Source organism: Odontesthes bonariensis, chromosome 24, assembly GCF_027942865.1.
Source record: "Odontesthes bonariensis isolate fOdoBon6 chromosome 24, fOdoBon6.hap1, whole genome shotgun sequence".
NCBI classification, from domain to species: Eukaryota; Metazoa; Chordata; class Actinopteri; order Atheriniformes; family Atherinopsidae; genus Odontesthes; species Odontesthes bonariensis.
Window position 1 is genome coordinate 25,497,914 of NC_134529.1, and position 21,114 is coordinate 25,519,027.

The 21,114-nt window shown below is 40.7% G+C and overlaps 1 protein-coding gene across 1 annotated transcript; it reads left to right on the plus strand.

Moving 5' to 3' along the window:
* The first annotated feature begins 1,997 nt into the window (after positions 1–1,997).
* LOC142375137 (uncharacterized) lies at positions 1,998–20,929 on the plus strand. Its single transcript, XM_075459069.1, has 13 exons — positions 1,998–2,063; positions 5,753–5,859; positions 6,062–6,113; positions 6,233–6,376; positions 7,539–7,568; positions 8,400–8,462; positions 10,406–10,510; positions 10,652–10,753; positions 10,900–11,099; positions 11,210–11,271; positions 16,386–16,507; positions 20,641–20,829; positions 20,922–20,929. The coding sequence occupies exons 2-13, from the start codon at positions 5,758–5,760 to the stop codon at positions 20,927–20,929; spliced, it is 1,179 nt and encodes a 392-aa protein (XP_075315184.1). The 5' UTR covers positions 1,998–2,063; positions 5,753–5,757.
* The last annotated feature ends 185 nt before the right edge of the window (positions 20,930–21,114 follow it).

Consider the following 21,114-nt stretch of genomic DNA (forward strand, 5'->3'; position numbering starts at 1 on the left):
CCCTGTTTTAATGCTGTTAAATATAGAAAATGCCTACTAGAAAAAAAAAAATTCTAGAGAGGGTTTTGACGCCCCCTGTAGTGCAGCGCCCCTATGCGTTGCATACACTGCATACCCGCTTTTTGCGCCACTGACGGATGCCCGCGAGTCGGATAAAATATCCCGGATTTTAGACTATTCGAGGGAGTTTTTTTTTTTTTTTTTTTCAATGCGAGCGAGAGCGTGCAGGCAATAAAATAACTCGTGCAACTTGCGCGTGTGACTGCGCAGGCACGAGAGAGAGAGGGGTGTGGGGAGAGGTTGCTTGTGAAACCTGTCTGTCCAAAGCGACGCTCTGGACAGACAGGTTTCCAAAGCGACGGGGGGGGGGGGAGGAGACTTAAGGCTGATTCATACTCGGCGCAAACGCGCAACTGTTCTGGCTCGAGAACCATTAATGACGTCATCGAAAGCGCCAGCCCCTTCACAGTTCCTTCAGCTCATAAGCGCAGTTTGCGCCGAGTATGCGTCACATTTGCAGTTCTCTCCAGACCAGCGAGCGTCACTGTTGAGGAAACAAGCTGAAAAGCACACGAAGAAAGCATACACAATGCCACCTGTGGTGTCACGTCAGCAGAGGCTGGCACATCTGATGAGGAATGAATTTACTCTGGGTGTAGAACTGTATATGTATCTCAGAGCTAAGCGGCTGCGGCAAAAACAGAAGAGAAGGTGGAATGTTCGTCCTTTGCAACAAGACGAACTTTGTCAAACGTTGTCCCAGTGTAACTTCATAGACGTGTTGTACAGATGTTTGTAGAGGCGCATCCTCTCAGTCACCGCGGTCTCTGCAGTGTTCATTTTTTCTTTTTCTTGGTCAGCTGTTTCCGGTTGAGCGCGCGTGAAGTCAGAAAAAAAGTTGTGTGCGCGCCCTTGCGCCGCGCGAGGATTTTCTAGCTTGCGACGGGGGCGTGGCGGAATTTTGGGTCACGTGACCGTTTGCGCCATTTGCGACCAGCTAGTATGAGCGAGGTTGCGCCGAGTATGAATCAGCCTTGAGTCATCTCCCTGAAATGAGTTTTTGGAACTTGGGATGTCTGCGTTAATGTTTGATTAACTTTCGTGAAAACTTATCCAACTGGTTGGTACATTAGCAACCCTTACACATTTTCTTTTTCCTTTCAAATAGCCTATAACTATTTTATGCTAGCTCTCCAACCATGGACGTGAAGAAGAATTAAAACAATCCTAATTACAAGTCGAATGTGTTATAGTTAGCTAAAAAAAAATGTAAAAATGTTAAAGAACATTGCAAGACGGATTCAATGAGTTTTAACTTACCTGGGGATGTGATCAGAAAGTGCAGATTAAGCTGGATATCCGTTGAAAAATGTTTGCTTCCACATGTCAATGTGTGCCCGAGAAATACGGTAAAATTCTGCTACAGCAGAGACTTCTAACCGTTAAATCCGAGATCATTCCCAGAGTGCAATGCTACAGCACAGTATATTACAGTATTTCAAGTGAAAGAGAAAATATTGCCCAGAATGCATTGTATTATATGGTATGGTACTGTTTTAATAAAACACAGTTTAATACTGTTCCATTTTCACCGTTTTTTTACAGCATTTTGTTACAGTGCATTATTAATTTGGGAGAGCTTTTATGTTACAAGGAATATATAAATGAAGATGTAAACTTTTGGAGTTGTTACCCAGATGCAACTGCTGATTCTTCTTCTTAGATTATCTGCAATCCTAAAGAAGCAAACATTTTTGATAGAATAATCATCAACTCTAAAACACTATAAACATGTTTTCTTTCTCTCAGCAGATTGATGAGCAGCAAAGATTCCTAACAAGAAATCTGTTTAAACAGAAGTATCATCCCGATCAAACTGCTCTGCTGCAGAATAAACCAGTGCATCTGCATTTGTCAGGAATCATGTCACTTAACCGGCCAGACAAGTGTGTGACTCAGACAATAAATATCCGGAAGTTGAGTATGAAAATTAGTCTGTGGCTCCAGTGCATTAAAATGCCGTCCTGACAACAGCCTTTACTGAAGCCAGAAGACAAGGAGAGGTAAACTGGTCTTGATACATTTTGAAATCTTTCTTATTATATATTATAGACTTTTACTTATCCCTTCAGTCCAACTGTGGAGCATGTTATCCAGGAACGGATTATATTGCTTTCTTTCTTTGGCTTAACATTTCACCTTGTGTACAGAATGAACAAAAGGCAAGATGGTACTTAGTGAAGGTAAATAGTAATTGTAATGAGATATAGGAACTGAGATGTGGAAAAGAGATTTTTTTTCTCTTTTGAGCAGAACTTTTAAAAGAAGCTAAAGGACCATCAACATTTTAACTCAGCAACAAACAACAGTAAAGATGCACAGATTGTATTAGCTTGTAAATTCTATTTTGAAATAGAATATGATTATAGGTGAGATTCAGCTTTTTAAAAATCTATCAGTGCAGAAAAAAAGAAACAGAGCCACGCTTAATCGGAACAATAATTTTAATTAAATTGTGCTATTGAAGAGGAGCATTGTCACCATTTTTTAGCTGAACTGAACCGAATCCTTCTATCAAAAAGATTAATCTTTAAATACCCATTTTCACAAAGTGTGAACTTTCACTTTCTGCTTTGTTGTTGAAGTGAGAAGTGAACAAAGATAAACTCATGCCTGGGCCAGTTTGTCCAAGAGGTTCCAATTTAACGGTTAGAACAATGCTTACAAAGAGTTAACTATCATAAAAAGTTGATTCTTGGCATCTGCACACTTTTAAAAATCAAATCTAATATGTTATGACCATAAGATGCAGCGTTATCTTATGAGAATTCTGGGTCTCGTGAACTAGAACCTGGTCCCCATATGAGGACTTTTTTTCCCCTCAAAAACTATTCACTATTCAACCACAGTGCTTAGATGTCTTACTTTCTTACTGACTTACTCGGTTCAAGGAATAGCCAGGAGAAATTAAAAAAGATTAAAGAAATTAAGACTTTTTCAAATCTCAGATAAATTATTTACTGCCACCACCCTAGCTAAATATGACAAAGGGTTCAATGAGATGGTACTAAATTGTTACATCTTACAAGATACAAAAACCTGTTTGTGTCTCAATCAAATCTTTGCAAAATATATTTGTATAGAATAGTATGTATGTATCCATCCTGGAGATCCATATCTGTCATCTCTAATATAATTTTTATATGATCTGTATCCTATTAACGTTGGGAAAAAAAGTGAAATGTGGAGCAAGGGGCCAAACACAAAAAAGAAAAGGCATTCAAAATTGGACTGGACTAATCCGGAAGAGCAACTTGTAAAAATTATAGTGTTAATCATATGGCTTGGTTTGATTCCTCGTCGGTGAAGACATCTCAAAATAAAATGACAATTGAGGAATTTATGACTTTGTACATTTAACATCAGAGACTTCTTAGGAATCCACAAATACCCTAGGTTGAATGTTTACTTTGAAATAAATTTTTAACAGCAGTATTTATTTTTAAGTCATGTGCACTGTGTGACTGTATGACAAAATAAAAAAAGTTTTAACACTTTTCAAAAACCGGTTTCACAAAGGTCACGGGGAAGAAGAGTTTCAAACAAGTGCAGTTAACCAGGAAATGCTGAATATATCATTTAAAAAGAATGCAGTGTTGAGATGATAAACTGAAGGGGTAAACTGTTAAAATTGCCTGAGTTGGGAGAGTGATAGTATCTCATTAATTGAGATTCAGTGAAAAAGATTTCAGTCAGCAAACATGATGATTTAACTGACTCAACTCAACTTTTATCTATAGAGCGCATTTAAAAACAACCGGGGCTGACCAAAGTGCTGTACAGGTTAAAGCAGCATGGATGATAAGAGAAAGAAATTAAGATAAATACTAAATTTATTCCTTTGTGTCATCTCAGCTTCAGGATTCAATTTACCAATCACTAGGATACACTAATATGCAGTCTAGTCTAGTGGACTTTTATCAACTAAGCATGCACTTTACAGACAGCAGTATTGACTGTGAAAGCAGAGTGCCTCAAAACTGACACAGGCCCCATTGCTTGGAAAACATGAAGTACAGGAACTGCAGTTTACACACCAAAGGTTTTTTTCAGACCTGAAACACTTCCTTGATGTCTTTCAGTCTCACTCTGATAGCGCTCTATGCTTCCCTGTCAACTTACCTAAAGGCTTCTTTTATGGCTCTCCATTCTTTCAGGCCATTATTATTGTGGTTACTGAGTCATCAACACTTTTGCTGATGAATGTCGTCAGTGTTTAGATCTTAAATCAATGAAAAACATATCTTATTGTGAATCTTCCCTTGTTTTATACCCTTATGAATCTATTAAAAAGTCTTGATCTGTCTGTGAACCGTCATCTTCAGGTCTTTCCTCAATGGGTTAGTTGCTTGGTTTAAGTCTGGGATTAAACTGGTCCACTTAAGAAGAGACTTGTACTGATGCTGTCTTGTATTGTTGTGGCTGTAAACTTCGGCAGAATGTTGTGGAGATGACGTGTCACCAGTCGGACGTTGCTGCACTTCAGAACAAATGATTTAAAAGGAACTCTCTGAATTAAGGTGGTTTTATTCCTCCCTTGATTTTTTTTAAATATTTTTGGGGGCTTTTTATGCTTTTAATGGATAGGACAGTTGAAGAGAGACAGGAAGCAGGGGGCTGAGAGAGGGGGAAGACATGCAGCAAAGGGCCGTTCGGTCTGGGACTCGAACCGGGGCCAGCTGCAGTGAGGACTGTAGCCTCTGTACATGGGGCGGCTGCTGGGTTACCACTATGCCACCGACCACCCCCCTCCCTTGATTTTGAACAATTTATCATTGTCATCATCCCAGGGGCATCAAATTACCGCCTATCTGTCAAAGGCACTGGCATCTGTGGCACACAAAGTATCTTTTGTTGCACACAGCAGGCAATTATTAGACAATGACAGCAAAGACTGCAACCCTAACAATAAAGTGGTAATTTATGAAGAAAATACAGGGTCATTATAAGGAGGCTGGAAGGGGTGGGGTTTCATGTATCAGCTATTGTTTTTGTACTTCCTTGTTGTCATTCATTCCCTCGGTTCTAAAAGTTTCTCAGTTTCTTTGATTAGGTTTTTGATTAAGACTGTGGGCAGGTTTTTAAAGCACAGCTAATGAGCCAGCATGACAGATAACAATGTGGAATACACTTTTTCCATATTTAGCCAGTGGAGAAGAAGAATGCCGGAGGCAACTTTATTTGATAGTTAGGGCCATTAAGGTCCCTATAAAGTGTGCCAACACACAGTTACCTTCCATAAGACAAGGACTTTTTACGATTCAGGTTTGTCCTACTCATCCAGGTTGTATTCCATAAATGTGGAACTATTTATCTAAATCTTTCTAGCTGGCCATTATTGTATTGGGCATTAGCCTTATCTGTAGTCAGTGGAGCTTACCAAGGCTCTCCAGTCAACTGAAACCAAAAGCCAATCGAGGAAATTCCAAAAACAGGTGAAGTCAATGGAATGAATTTGAACAGTACCATCAACCTCAGGTTTTCACTCATCAGAAAGTTATTGCATTCTTTCATTGTGAGCTTCCTGGTAGCGTTTTGAACAAAGATAATGATCTAGTACAGCCTTACATAACACCTCAAGCATCAATTCTATCTTTTAGAATCTACTGTCTACACAGTTTATTCCCACATTACATGAATGTATACATGTTATCTAACTTAGTTTATGATGTTCATTATTTCCTCTCTGTAGTCAGGATGGCATTACCAAAGGCAGTACAGTTTGCCGTTATTCTTCTGGTTGTATGCTACAGTCTTGAGAAGCAGGGATACAGAACGTCTTTGACTGTCTTCTTTGAGGTAAGATTAAGACTTAATATAAAAGGTTGTAGTGCTTACAATGTGAAACTAAAAGGGTTGTGATTTGGCCACATCACAAAACATACTCTAAGAACTGCTATAGTACACATAGCACTTGTCTATTTATAAACTGGTAAATGGTTGTAGATATTGCTCTTTGTAGCTAGAATGCAGAGTTGAACTCATCTATTAATTATTCCAGGAACTGATTGGTATCAAAACCTCTAGTCTTCATGGCAGAGAAAAAAGAGCAAGTGAGTCATTGCAAAGAACTTTGACATTCTCTTACTAGATCTATCCTATCCTTGTTATTTAAGGAAGGATTATCAGTTCAACAGTGATGCAGTATCTCATTATGTTTTTCCAATTCTAGCACTTGCAAATGCCACTGAGTACGAGCTCCAAGTTGTTATAAGCCTCTCTGAACTGGAGAGTCTCAGAGTGCTTTTAAACTCACTCAGCCTACCCATACTGATCAACAGCACTGCTGAAATTACCAGCATTGACACCACAACAGGTATAACATTCTTATATTTTATCACTCCACTGTTTGCTATAGGTTAGTATTGCATATTCTGACATTACCTGCAGACATAATCATTAAAAATTGATAATTGTTTGGTTCTGTATTTCTCCATAGTATGTTCATCAAACATGACAGTATACCAGTGCACATGTGAGGAGAGCTTTGCTTGGTCTTATAACAACTGCATTAGCCATGGAGCCTGTGATCCCATTATTGGTAACACGTGTTTGTTGAAATATTGTTGAAAATGTTAATTTTCTAAAGGATAAAGTATATGCGATTAAAATGCGATTAATTTCGATTAATTAATTTCAAAGCCTGTAGTTAACTCGATTAAAAATTTTAATCGAGTCACAGCCCTAATATATATATATATATATATATATATATATATATCATATTCAATGTGGTGATTCCAATAGAATTTTTGTTTCTGGTTATAAGTAACACAGGCAAGTTATAAGTAATTAGCAAGAATTTTTGAGTCTCTGCATTTCCTCTGTTATATTTCAGTTGGTAAGAGAAATGTGATGTCCTTGATCTGTGTTCTAGGAATGCTTCTACAATCCTTCTTAAGTGCACATAAGGCAAAAAAATCCTGTATAAAAATATGTCTCTTAAGCGCAGTTACCCATACAGTATGTTGGGGTCTCAGTCATTCAGTGGTATATCATCACAATGTATATGAAATTTGACTTGTTGATTTTAAAACTTTTGAGCATGAGATCTTCAGCACTCTGGAGAAGTGACTGTATATTGATGAGAAAAAAAAAGAGTAATGGACTGTACTTATATTGCACGTTTCTCGTCTAGTTATAATGTTATAGGCTACACAGTGCTTTTTTCTTTATGACACACTGAAACACCGATTGACACATTGGAACCACCGTATGTCTTGCCCAAAGACAATTTGACATATGGTCCAGGTAAGCTGGGAGTAGAATTGCTGACCCTCTGGTTGGCAGACAACTGATCTTCCTCTTGACCTACAGCTACCCAATAGAGTTTGGAATAGAATCTAAAACTCTATTGCAAACTGTGTTAATACACAGATAACAGTTATGTCTCAATACTCTGATGCTAACTATAATTGAAGGGTGTTTGGTTTCTGACCACCAAATTAAATAATTCTGTTCTGTTTGTTGCTCCACAGATGTCTCTTTATGTCCCACACCACCTCCTGGTATGAAAAACATTTAGCTTATTTTTACAATTCAACAAATACGGTTAGTAAATATTTTTTTGTTTCAGAACAGCTGAATGGAGTTAGTTGAGCGAATTCTATGTTGACTCTGAATTAAACATTCAAACGTGTTTTGAAAAATGCAATCATTACTGGGGCTCCAATACTGTGATTCACCACTGGCAACAAGTGCACTGATAGCAGCTCCATTTCTATACAAATGATCTACAAATATAAATGTATGCCAATGTATATTTGAGAGAGATTAGATAGGGGTCAATAAGAAAGTGCTGTTACATTTTATTCAGCATAATCCATAGCTGGAATCCTACTGGATCTTTTGACTATACTACATTGGAATTATAACTTGTTTATTAGTCGTAACCTGGTAGCAGAAAATACATTTCACACAAATGAAAATGAAAATGAAAATATGAATTGAATAAATTGAATACATTGGGTTATGGACCTATAATTAAAAGTGCAGTCCAAACCAATAATATTTATTTTGAGATTTTTCCAACTGGAAAGGTCTCAGTTCAAAAATGATTTTGAATTCATAAATGTGTGTGAAACACAATCAAAATGCCCCTAAAACTTATTTTTACTCCAGAAGTAGAATCTTAAAAACTAATTTCCAACCACAATCATTCTCATCAAAAAGGCTCCCTTTTCCTGACTGATCACAGCATAACAAATTATTGGTCATTTATCAGAGGAAACAAACCAAGAGTTTCTCCAAAACTTACTTTCTGGAATAACCCCTGTAGCTATTTAACTTTTTATCTAAATCCTTTTTCATGCTTATAAGGCTGATTGTTTTATTTACAGTGATGACGACCACAGTAACAGCTTTGCCAAACACAACAGCAGCATCTTCTCCAACACCAACTGGTATGACTTGTAAAATGTTAAAGATGAAGGTCTGTGTCTAAGACTCTGACTATTGCCACTTGCTCTGTGAACCCCTGCAAAGACTGAACAGCTATCAGAGTATCTCTTGTAATAGTATGGCCTGATGATGCAGTTTTGCTCCTGTTCACTTAATCAGAACCCAGTCCTTGAATAAGATATCCATGTCATCAGAGTGACATCACAAGTACTGGGCAAGCTCCAAGTCCTGGGGCAATAATCTCTCATAGAGCCTGGAAGCCTCACATTTGTTTTGTTTGTTTGTTTTGTTTTTTTAAATCTTTGGATGATTTGTAATAATGTCCTGCAATCTCCTGCAGTTGATTATAGTACTGCAGGAGATTGCATACCACAAGCATTGAGTTGCCTGTGGTATGAAATGTGCTATATGAATAAAGATGCCTTGCCTTGCCTTGTCACCATTCATATTATTATTGGTAATGTATTGTAATTTGCTTTTTTGTAGTAGCTTTTCAATTGGCAATTAAAACTGTATTGTTTGGTGTCCATATGTAGAATAGTTTGTTGAAGAATAAGACTACCAGCAAGCAAGTTAGGTTTGCATAATCTGTTACCATGAGTTGTAGCTCGTTCTGAATGGGAAAAAGGTGAAAAACTGCAGGGAAAAAAGATACTCCTGTTTTTTTTATTTACAGTTATTTCAACAGTGACAGCAGTCATGCCAACCTTCTCTACTCTACCGCCAACTGGTATGATTAATTAAATGTTTCGGATGAATGTCTGTTTGGTGTGCTTCTGGAGGCTGGTACTTGCAATGTGAAGGTGTTAGAGTATCTGTCATAACAACTTGGCCTTTTTAATGTTTGCCTGAAGGTTCATGCAACTTGAACATGTAGATTATAACTTCAACTTCATACAAATATGTTACATTATGATAAACATTACCAAAGGGGATTTGTGCAGTAAACAATGCCAGTATTGTGGGAATAGAGTGGGTAAGAATTATGGAAAACGGATTCTGATATAATGTTTCTGCTCATGTGGTTTCATGTGATTGTGATCAAAAGATGATGGAGTCACTCCTGTTCACCTCAACAGATCCTTTGGACACTGTCGTAGTTCTTGAGTTGCGCATTCCAGTTTCCAGCGTGTCATTAGATTTCACTAGAAATGCTCTGCAAAATTCCTCCTTCCCCGACAACCAATATTTAAAAGTGATGGACTTAAACTTCACCGCAGGTAAGTATGTCATGGTTTACTTGCTGGTCCATCTCCTTTATTAAACTGAATACTGATCATAAAAAATTTTTTTTTATATTTTAAAATGTCTTTAAAAGCATGCTATCCAAACTCAACTGGAGGAATGCAATGTCACTGTGAGGATCAGTTTGCTTGGTCATGTGACAAGTGTGCCAACTACGGTGAATGTAGTAATGCAAGCAAACAAACCTGTGGGTGTATAAATTATCTTCCTGTTGATGGAGAGTTCTGTCAACCAATCACAAGTAAACATTACTATTTTGTAGCTATGGAAATAAAAGCTTCAACGCATTAGGTAAAATTGTTTTAGTAGAAATGGTAATATCTTGATCTTTATTGTTGCTCCATAGGTATTGCTCCATGTTCACCATCAACTCGTGGTAGGAATAATGTTATTTTCTGGGGGGTTTTCTATATTGTGTAGTTGCTCATTTTAAGAATATTTATTGATTTTGAACAATCCTCATTTTATCTCTTTTATCTTATTTTGCAGTGACCCCAACTACATCAGTGATTACAACCACACTGCCAATGACTTCGATAACAACACCAACAACACCAACAACACCAACGCCTTGTAGGAAAAATATTTCCTTTTCTTTTCTTCACTGTGGCTAAAGAATAATTACTGGCTTTAAACCGTTTATTTTATTTAGTTTTCTTTTCTTTCATTTAATTTTGATTTATCTTATTTTATCTTACAGTGACATCAACTACATCAATAATGACAACAATGCAAAACATAACATCAAAGCTGACAACCACTCTGCCAATGACTACGACAACAACAGCAACAACAACAACGCCTGGTAGGAAAATGTTTACTTTTCTTTTCTTCACTGTGGAGTTGCTAAACTAAAGAATAATAACTGGCTTTAAACCATTTATTTTATTTAGTTTTCTTTTCTTTTCTTTAATTTCATTTTGATTTATCTTATTTTATCTTACAGTGACATCAACTACATCAATAATGACAACAATGCAAAACATAACATCAAAGCTGACAACCACTCTGCCAATGACTACGACAACAACAGCAACAACAACGCCTGGTTGGAAAATATTTCCTTTTCTTTTCTTCACTGTGGAGTTGCTAAACTAAAGAATAATTACTGGCTTTAAACCGTTTATTTTATTTAGTTTTATTTTATTTTATTTTACTTAATTTTATTTTGATTGATCTTATTTTATCGTACAGTGACATCAACTACATCAATAACAACAACAATGCAAAACATAACATCAAAGCCAACAACCACTTTGCCAATGACTATGACAACAACAGCAACAACACCAACGCCTGGTAGGAAACAAAAGTTGGACCATGTCATGAACTTGCCTTTCAAGGAGTCCTACAATACTCCAAGCGATCCATTGTACAAAGCCATTAAAGAAGTTGTAAGTCCTAATTCATTTCTGTCAGTATATTTTATTTTTAATACACTGTTTCACTGAATGTACAGTATGTAATTATTATACTACTATTTCTGTGTCTGTTTTTCAAACAGATTGAAAGTAAATGTCGGGAGCACATTAGAAATCTACAGTCAGTAAAGCTTCAGAATATCCGGTGAGCTAAGTCTTTTGATTTTACTCTTTAAGTAATTTTTTACTTAGATTATACGTATCTATCTATCTATTTGTGCGGGAACAGAAAATGGACATACATATCTATACATATATATATATATAGATATATATATATATATATATATATATCTATATATTGTGGAAGTTGCCTTTTGGCGAAAAGATGAGCCGAAAACTTCTCACATTAAGACTCTGTGAGTCGCGTTTATTAACTGACAAAAACTCACAGTTCCAACTGACAAAAACTGACAGTTCCAACTGACAGCTCGCGCATCAACAGAACAGCTGTTATCATGAAACGTCACCAGATCTCTTAAAGAGACCGCAACTATTAAATGCATCATAACATTAAAGACGATGAACCAACAACATAACAGATAACAGAACACATATAAGAAAGTGAATTATGCCGTCAGTGTTGAGAGCACTACACATGCCCCCCCAGAATTTACTCTAACAGAAAACCTGATAAAAAAAAATCAACGGCGTGGGGGGCGAATCAAACGTCCAGTGCGGCTCCGCCGAATTTGAGAGTGCGGAACCGCCCCCTCAGTGGCTGTCTGTGGGGCTCCCCTGCGGCATGGTCGAGGGGCAGGAGGAACGGAAAGGGGGGGCCTAGTCAGAGGCCGTCCCCGTTTTGGGGGCTGCGCCAACTCAACTGGCCTGGCCAGATCAAGGTGAGCTGGTTTAAGGCTTTCCACAGAAATACACTCCGGTTTGCCCCCAATGTCCACCACAAAGTGCTTGTCCCCAGTTTCCACAACATGGAAAGGGCCCTCGTAAGGCGGACGGAGAGGTCCGCGGTGCCCATCCACACGAATGAAAACATACCCAGCAGACTGTAGGCCACTGGGGACGTTAGAGTTTGGTAGACCATGGCAGGAGGTAGCAAGTGGAGCAAACAGCTTGGCATTGTCTAACAGGCTGGAGCGCTGGAGTGTGGCTGACCAAGGGGTCGTGGTGCTGGGGACGAAATCCCCAGGGACCCGCAGTGGCTGACCGTAGACCAGCTCTGCGGAGGAGGCCTGGAGGTCTTCCTTCGGCGCTGTCCTGATGCCCAGCATGACCCATGGGAGCTTGTCAGCCCAGGAACTGTCCTTCAGGCTGGCACGCAGGGAGGCTTTCATGGACCTGTGAAATCGTTCACAGAGGCCATTGCTCTGGGGGTGGTAGGCCGTGGTGCGGTGGAGTTTAACTCCCAAGCTCCCTGCGACAGCGTTCCAAAGCTCGGAAGTAAACTGTGTGCCACGGTCTGAGGAGATGTCTGAAGGGGCGCCAAAACGGGACACCCAGGTGCCAATAAATGCCCGTGCCACGTCCGCTGATGTTATGGATGACAGTGGAACAGCCTCTGCCCACCGTGTGGTCCTGTCGACCATAGTGAGTACATGAGTGTAACCCTGCGAGGGTGGAAGTGGGCCAACTAGGTCGATGTTGACGTGGTCGAAACGTCGTTCAGGCACTTGAAATTGTTCCAGTGGCGCTTTGGTGCGGCGGTGTACTTTGGCACGTTGGCACTCTACACAGGTGTTCGCCCAGTCCCTCACGTCCTTTTTAAGTCCGTGCCACACAAACTTTGCTGCCACCAGCCGTTGTGAGGCCTTGGTTCCGGGGTGTGAGAGGCTATGGATGGCGTCGAAAACAGGCCGCCTCCACTTCGCAGGCACAACAGGCCTAGGGGAGCCCATAGAGATGTCGCAAAGCAGAGTGGTGCCAGCGTCGTCGAATGCCACATCCTGAAGCTGCAGCCCAGTAGCGGATGAACGGCAAGCCTGCACGTCCGGGTCTGTGGCCTGCTCCGTTGCCATGCTGCCGTAGTCCAAACCGAGGTGGACCGCCCCCGCAACAGCACGGGAGAGGCAGTCAGCAACCTGGTTGTGCTTCCCAGAAAGGTGTGCAATGTCCGTCGTGAACTCTGAGATGTAAGTCAGCTGCCGCTGTTGCCTGCCGGACCATGGCTGAGTGACTTTGGACATGGCGAAGGTCAGAGGCTTGTGGTCCACAAAAACGGTGAACTGGCGTCCTTCCAGCAGTGAACGAAAGTGTCGGATGGCGAGGTACACTCCAAGTAGCTCCCGGTCGAAAGTGCTATACTTCCGTTCACTGGGACGTAACTGCCTGGTGAAAAAGGCGAGAGGCTGCCAAGCATTACCCACCCACTGCTCGTAAACCGCACCGACCGCGTAGTCCGAGGCGTCCGTGGTAAGTGTGATTGGGGCAGAGGAGGCGGGATGGGCCAACATGGCAGCCTTAGCCAGGGCTGTCTTAGCGTCCACAAGAGCCTTGTCTCTTTCCGGGTTCCAGTCCACAGTGTGCTTAGGCTTGGCACCTTTCAGAGCCTCGTACAGGGAATGCATAGTTTGGGCAGCCCTGGGGAGAAAACAGTGGTAAAAGTTAACCATGCCAAGGAACTCCTGTAAGGCTCTGACAGTGACTGGGCGTGGAAAAGTGGTGATGGCCTCCACTTTTGACGGAAGGGGAACAACCCCGTCCTTCATGACTCTGTGCCCCAGAAAGTCTATGGTGGACCGACCGAACTCGCACTTGGCTGGATTGATGATGAGCCCGTGCTCGGTAAGTCGCTCGAACAGAGTGCGAAGGTGCGAAAGGTGCTCTGGAGGTGATGAACTGGCCACGAGGATATCGTCAAGGTACACAAACAGAAAAGGCAGATCCCGTAACACAGAGTCCATGAGACGCTGGAATGTTTGAGCAGCATTTTTGAGCCCAAATGGTGTGCGCAGGAACTCAAACAAACCAAACGGTGTGATTACAGCTGTTTTTGGAATGTCGCGAGGGTGTACGGGCACTTGATGGTTTCCTCTGATCAGGTCCACCTTCGAAAACATGACCTTACCAGCCAGGTGTGCTGAAAAATCCTGGATGTGCGGCACTGGGTAGCGGTCAGGCGTTGTCGCGTCGTTGAGCCGTCGGTAGTCCCCGCAAGGACGCCAGCCCCCCCCTGGTTTGGGGACGAGGTGTAGGGGAGAGGCCCAAGGACTGTTGGAGCGTCGAACAATCCCCAGGCGCTCCATGGACTCGAACTCTGTCTTGGCTACGGCAAGCTTGTTCGGCTCGAGGCGTCGAGCGCGGGCGTACACAGGTGGGCCAGTGGTGTCGATGTGGTGCTCTACACCGTGCTTGGCTGTAGAAGAGGAGAAAGTGGGCTGGGTGAGTGCTGGAAACTCGGCGAGCAGCCGTTGGAAACTGTCCGTGACAGAGAGCAGGCTGGAGAGGTGTTCTGCACCAGAGTCGCTGAGCGCGCAGGCATAAGAACAGAAAGTGACGGCGTCGATCAAGCGCTGATTTTTAACGTCCACTAACAGTCCAAATGCACACAAAAAATCTGATCCTAAGAGGGGAACAGCGACTTTGGCAGTCACAAAGTCCCAGCCGAAGCATTGGCCGTCAAAACACAGTTCAACATGCCTTGTGCCGTATGTACGGATAGGGCTTCCATTGGCGGCTTCCATGGGGGGGCCGTGGGTGTCAGCCACCACGTCCACCTGTGAAGCAGGAAGTAGACTCCGCTGTGCCCTTGTGTCGCAGAGGAATCGCCGGCCGGAGATGGAGTCGTGGATGAAGAGCAGCCCGCCGGCATGGCCGACGCTCACGGCCACTAGTGAGCGCCGGCCTTGGCGTTTCCCGCTCCACTGAAGTTGCATGGAGAGCGGCATCGTTTGGCCTTGGGGCCAAACCTGGCATGGTAGTAGCACACACCTGAAGACTGCTGCCGACGCGGGGCTGCTGCTGCGATGAGCATGTGATCATCAGATATTTCTGATACAGCAACAGCACCAGCAGGAAGAAGGGCAGCTGCGCAGAGCTGTTGACTAGCCAGGAAACACTTGTCAGCCTCAGCAGCCAGTTCTCTACAATCAGCTCTGGCAGTGTTGGCCAAAGCAGCTCTCACATGAGCAGGCAGTTGGCGCAGGAAAAGGTGGAGGAAAAGGAAATCTGGCTTGTTGTCACCGAGCAGATCGAGCATTCGGTCCATTAGCTCTGAGGGCTTGCTGTCACCGAGCCCTTGAAGAGAGAAAAGCCTGCTAGCCCTCTCTGTGTCAGATAGTTTGAATGTTTTCAGTAAGTATTCTTTCAGAGTTTCATACTTTCTCGTCAGAGGAGAACGTTTAAGAAGGCTCACTACTCTCGATGCCGTAGAACTTCCGAGAGCAGATACCACATAGTGGTATTTCGTTTCGTCGGCCGTTATCTGACGCAAGGCAAACTGTGCCTCAGTCTGAGCGAACCAGGCAGAAGAAGACGATTCCCAGAATTCGGGGAGCTTGAGAGACACAGCGTTTGCGGTCATGGCGATCTGGATACGTCCAGTAAACAAACGTCGGGGTCACCAGTGTGGAAGTTGCCTTTAGGCGAAAAGATGAGCCGAAAACTTCTCACATTAAGACTCTGTGAGTCACGTTTATTAACTGACAAAAACTCACAGTTCCAACTGACAAAAACTGACAGTTCCAACTGACAAAAACTGACAGTTCCAACTGACAGCTCGCGCATCAACAGAACAGCTGTTATCATGAAACGTCACCGGATCTCTTAAAGAGACCGCAACTATTAAATGCATCATAACATTAAAGACGATGAACCAACAACATAACAGATAACAGAACACATATAAGAAAGTGAATTATGCCGTCAGTGTTGAGAGCACTACAATATATAGATATGTATTTATATGAATTTTCTCTACATATAAACACAGGGCTGCTGCTCAAGAGTGTGTCTATGTTCTATGTTCTGTACTGACAATGTATTACTTTAGTTACTTTAAGTCATTGTGTTTTGATTTTAAGTAAATAACAACTTTTAGTTTCTTTCTATTTTATTTTTGCTGTTATTTGCACTGTCAGAAGCTGGTGAGAAACAACATTTAATTTTGGACTGTGTATTTTTGTAAATACCATGTGAGATGACAATGAAGAATTGTAATAATTTGATCATTATTGTTCTAATAGATTCTTTAAGTAATTGGTTAATGATGATTAACAATGATGCTCTTGAGCAGATATGATATGCTTCTAAATATTATGTCTCCTAGTGATGGAGTTTTCATTTGGATTCTATTCTGTATTGCAGGAGTGGAAGCACAATTGCTCAGTATGAAGTTGAAGCTCCTTTTATCAATGCTGAAGAAATTGAAAATGTAAAAACTGGGATATTTGGTGAGCTGGCTAAAAGCTACTCAATGACATATGAAGGTAAGACAGTCTAATAAATTTTTTGCGCTTTCTAAATAGTCACAATTGTGTTGCCATACTCAGACATACCTGATCTTTGTGTCAGAAACATTCTGTAATAATTTCATGACTTTTGTGTCCTTCTCATAAAGGCGGGACTTTAGAATTTTATCCAAAAGAAACTTTTTTCTTTGGACAAACTATGATTGTGAAGTGTGGACCTCCACCAAAGAATTTAGGTTAAGAATGGGAAGCTGAGTGGACACGTGATAGCAAACCCATAGTTCGCGATACGCAACAAAATGTTTTGAAAGAAAATGGACAATCGAAATTAACTGTGAAGAGTTTTTTTACAGGTGATAAAGGTAAGAAATAAATGGAGTATGTTATGGTACATAGTTTCCTTCCCAAAATACACACATCTAAAATGGACATGTTGCTTGAGACTTTTATTTGAGGTCTGACCTAATTGGTTTGCCATTGCAACCATGGTTTATTCTGACGCAATGCCCCAAAATAGATATAGATAGATACAATGTACTATCTGTTGTAAAAATATATTTATTTATTTTTTGTACAAACTAGCGGCTGAACTATTGACCTTGTTGCAGTAAAGACAAAATCTCGAATCTCTGTTGCAATTTGAGTAATACGCTGTTCCACTGCTGCACTGATCAAGTTATGTATCAGTTATGAATTATGGACAACCCTGAACATCCTCTCCATGAGACTGTTATCAGAAAACAGAGTCTCTTCAGTCAAAGGCTTCTTCAGTTTGGATGCAAAACGGACCGCTACAGGAAATCTTTCCTGCCCACAGCCATCAGCATCTATAATAACTCTTTGATTTAATTTAGCTACATCAACATTTAATTTCCCTCTGGGATAAATAAAGTATTTTGAATTGAATTGAATTGAATTGAATTGAATTAACTATCTATGGATACCATGCCATGATGTGTTCAGGGTCCCTGCTATAGAAGTCTGATTTCTGACAGCTGTTCTGAGAACAAGCTGGGACCCAATAGGATTCCTGTTTTAGTTAGTAAAAGAAGGAATCGAAAACAGTCAACCTGCTGGGTGAATCTATCTAATCTGTTAACGGTACCACGTTCAACTCAGAATACATCAGAGACCAGTGTAAACTCCACAAAGCTAGCCTTACTTAATATTAGATCACTGTCCAACAAGTCACTGTTAGTTAATGACTTCATAATTTCACACAATTTAGATTTTCTTTTTTCTGACAGAAACATGGTTAACAGAGAGCACAAGTGCGACTGTTGTTAATGAAGCAGCCCCCCCAAACTTTAGTTTTATGGATAAATGCCGAAATGGTAATAAAGGTGGGGTTGAAGCTGCCTTATTTAAAGATACCAGTGTAAAGAGATACCAGATACCAGTGTAAAGAGATCTCATTTGGTGATTTCACTTCTTTTGAATATCTGAGTTTTATTTTAAAGGGTGTTCCTAAAATCCTGTTCTTAATCATTTACAGATCTCCAGGATACTGTGCAAGTTTTATTGATGATTTTTCTGAATTATTGTCTGTTATTTCGACTGATTTGAACCATTTTATCTTGACCGGGGATTTTAACATTCACATAGATAATATAACGGATGGTCCTGCCAAAGAATTTTCTTCTGTGCTGGACATGTTTGGTTTGTGGCAACATATAACAGAACCTACCCACTTTCGAGGTCACATTCTGGACCTGGTCATTTGTAAAGGTGTTGATATTTCTTCTGTTGTGGTTATTGATTTGGCCTTGTCTGACCATTTTTGTATTTTATTTGATTTACATATTACTCAAAATGTTCAAACAACCAGCTTCTCAGTTAAGAAGAGGTACATCAATGAGAAAACAAGTGCTCAGTTTAGGAAGGCCATAGCTATGTTACCAATAATGAGCGCAGAGTCGGTTGAAGGAATGCTGGATCATTTTAACTTGAAAATTTTTTATGTAATGGAAGCTGTTGCTCCGATAAGAATCAAGAGCACCTTGATCAAGCAGAAAACCCCATGGAGAAACACCACTACGGTCAAAAACCTGAAAAGAGAATGCAGGAGAGCTGAACGTAAATGGAGGAAAACAAAGCTTCAGATTCACTATGAGCTGTACAAGCTGTGAAAGCCTGCGTAGTTATAACAATGAGCTGTGCAAGGCCAGACAGCTGCATTTATCTGAAATGATTAATAAGAATGTCAACAATTCTCGAACTCTGTTTGCTATGGTTGAAAAACTCACAAATCCTCCTAAACAGTCAAACCCAGTCCTGGTTCTGTTGGACCTCAGCGCTGCGTTTGATACTGTAGATCACAGAATCCTGTTACACAGGCTGGAAAACTGGGTTGGACTTTGTCGAGGAATTTTCAATGCACGGTGGAAGAATTGAACAAAGTCGTTGCAGTCTTCATAGATTTATTACACACACAAAAACATACAACATGCTCATTTCTGAACATGGAGAGATCTCTAACTGAGTGGCTTACTGTCAGTCTTATATAGGCTGACAGTAACTGATAACAGGGCTCATTCCACATCAGCCAATCAGCACAGTTGCTCTTTGCACTGCTATGTTGAAGAATTGTTGAATGGACACATTAAGCAAACTGAGACTGTATGACTTCACTTGTGTGTGCTTGAGTGTGTTTTCAGTCCAAAGAACCAGGACTAAAGTGACTTACTGTTCATCACTCAGGTTGACACAGGATGTGCATGTGATAACAGATAAGAGTAATGATGCATTTAAAAGACACAATGCTTAGTCACACGTTACATACACACGTTAGATTGACAATGCCGTAAACAGAATAATAAAATTCCTTTACAACTTTCTGGAGCGGTCCTTAACTGGTTCAGGTCCTACTTAGAAGGCCGGAGTTATTTTATTACAATTGGCAGCTATGAATCTGAGCGAGTGGCCATGACTTGTGGAGTCCCCCAGGGGTCAATTCTTGAACCTCTTCTGTTTAACTTGTATATGCTCCCTTTGGGTCAGATATTGCAGAATTTTAACATCAATTATCACAGTTATGCAGACGATACACAACTTTATGTGTCTCTGTCACCGGACGACTGCAGCCCAGCAGACGTACTGTGTCAGTGTCTGGAGGAAGTAAACACCTGGATGAGAGAGAATTTTCTACAATTAAATGAAGACAAAACTGAGATCATTCTGTTTGGTTGCAAAGAGAAGAGGGTCAGCGTTGGTAAATATCTTGAGACTCGGGACCTTACAATCACTGACCAAGTTCGTAACCTCGGAGTGTTGATAGACTCAGATCTGACTTTCAGCAGCCACATCAAAGCTGTCACCAAGGCAGCTTTTTACCATCTCAGAAACATCAACAGAATTAAAGGTTTCCGCTCCCAAAAAGACCAGGAGAAACTCATCCATGCATTCCTCTCCAGTAACACATCACACCAGTTTTGAAATCTTTACACTGGCTTCCAGTCAGTCACAGAATAGATTTTAAAAGCCTGCTGATGGTTTACAAATCCCAGAACGGTTTAGGCTCAAAATACATCTGTGATATGTTCAGAGAATATAAACCCAGCAGAGCTCTTAGATCCAAGGACTCAGGCCAGCTGGTCCAGTCCAGAGTCCAGACTAAACATGGAAAAGCAGCATTTAGCTGTTATGCTGCAAACAAGTGGAACAAACTGCCAGTGGAGATTAAACTTTCACCAAATGTAGACATTTTTAAATCCAGGTTAAAGACATTTCTGTTCTCATGTGTCTATGCATGCAATATATTTTAACTTATCTAGACTGTTGCTTGTTTTTAAATTCATTTAAATTATTTAATTTTTTTCTCTTTATATTCTTTTATGTATTTTTAATGCTTCTTACACTCCTTGCTGCAATGCTTTTATTTTATGTAAAGCACTTTGAATTGTCTGTACATGAAATGTGCTATATAAATAAATTTTATTTGATTTGATCTAGCTTGTCCACCACTAGAATTCCTACTGATTCTTGTTACTGTCCAGAATATTAAGAATACACTTACCATCTTTTGAGATAATCAACAATATTCAAACAGTTAAAGCAAAACGTGTGGTGTGTTTACCGTCAGGCCATTGTATTTGTATTTTTGTACATTGTACTATGATGATGATGATGATGATAATTGTCTTTCATTTCAGGACTTTATGCATCTAAGTTGAAATTTGGAGAGTCATATTTCAGACAGACGGGAGAGCCCAAAGCAGTGGAAAAACCCGACATCCGAGTGAAACCAGTCAAAAGTCTTGTGCATTGTGACAGTACATCTGTGACGCTGGAATGCTCCGTTACTGGTACCTATAAAGTCAAGTTTAATGACTTTGAGGAAGGTAAATATCCCACAGTCCAAAGGCAATTACAGTAAGTTAGATTGATTGGTGACTCTAAACTGGCTGTTTGGTTCTCTGTCTTTGTGTGTTAGCCCAGTAAATGACCGGTAACCTGTTTTATCTCTCTTCTGGCCAAGTGTCAGACTGTGATGGGTTCCGGCTCCTTGGGTTAAGGGATGGATGAATGGATGGATGGATGGACAGATAGATCAAATATTTATACTGCACTACTCGCCAAAAGTTAACTTTAGTCAATGTTTTCATTTAGTTCCAGATAACAAGATC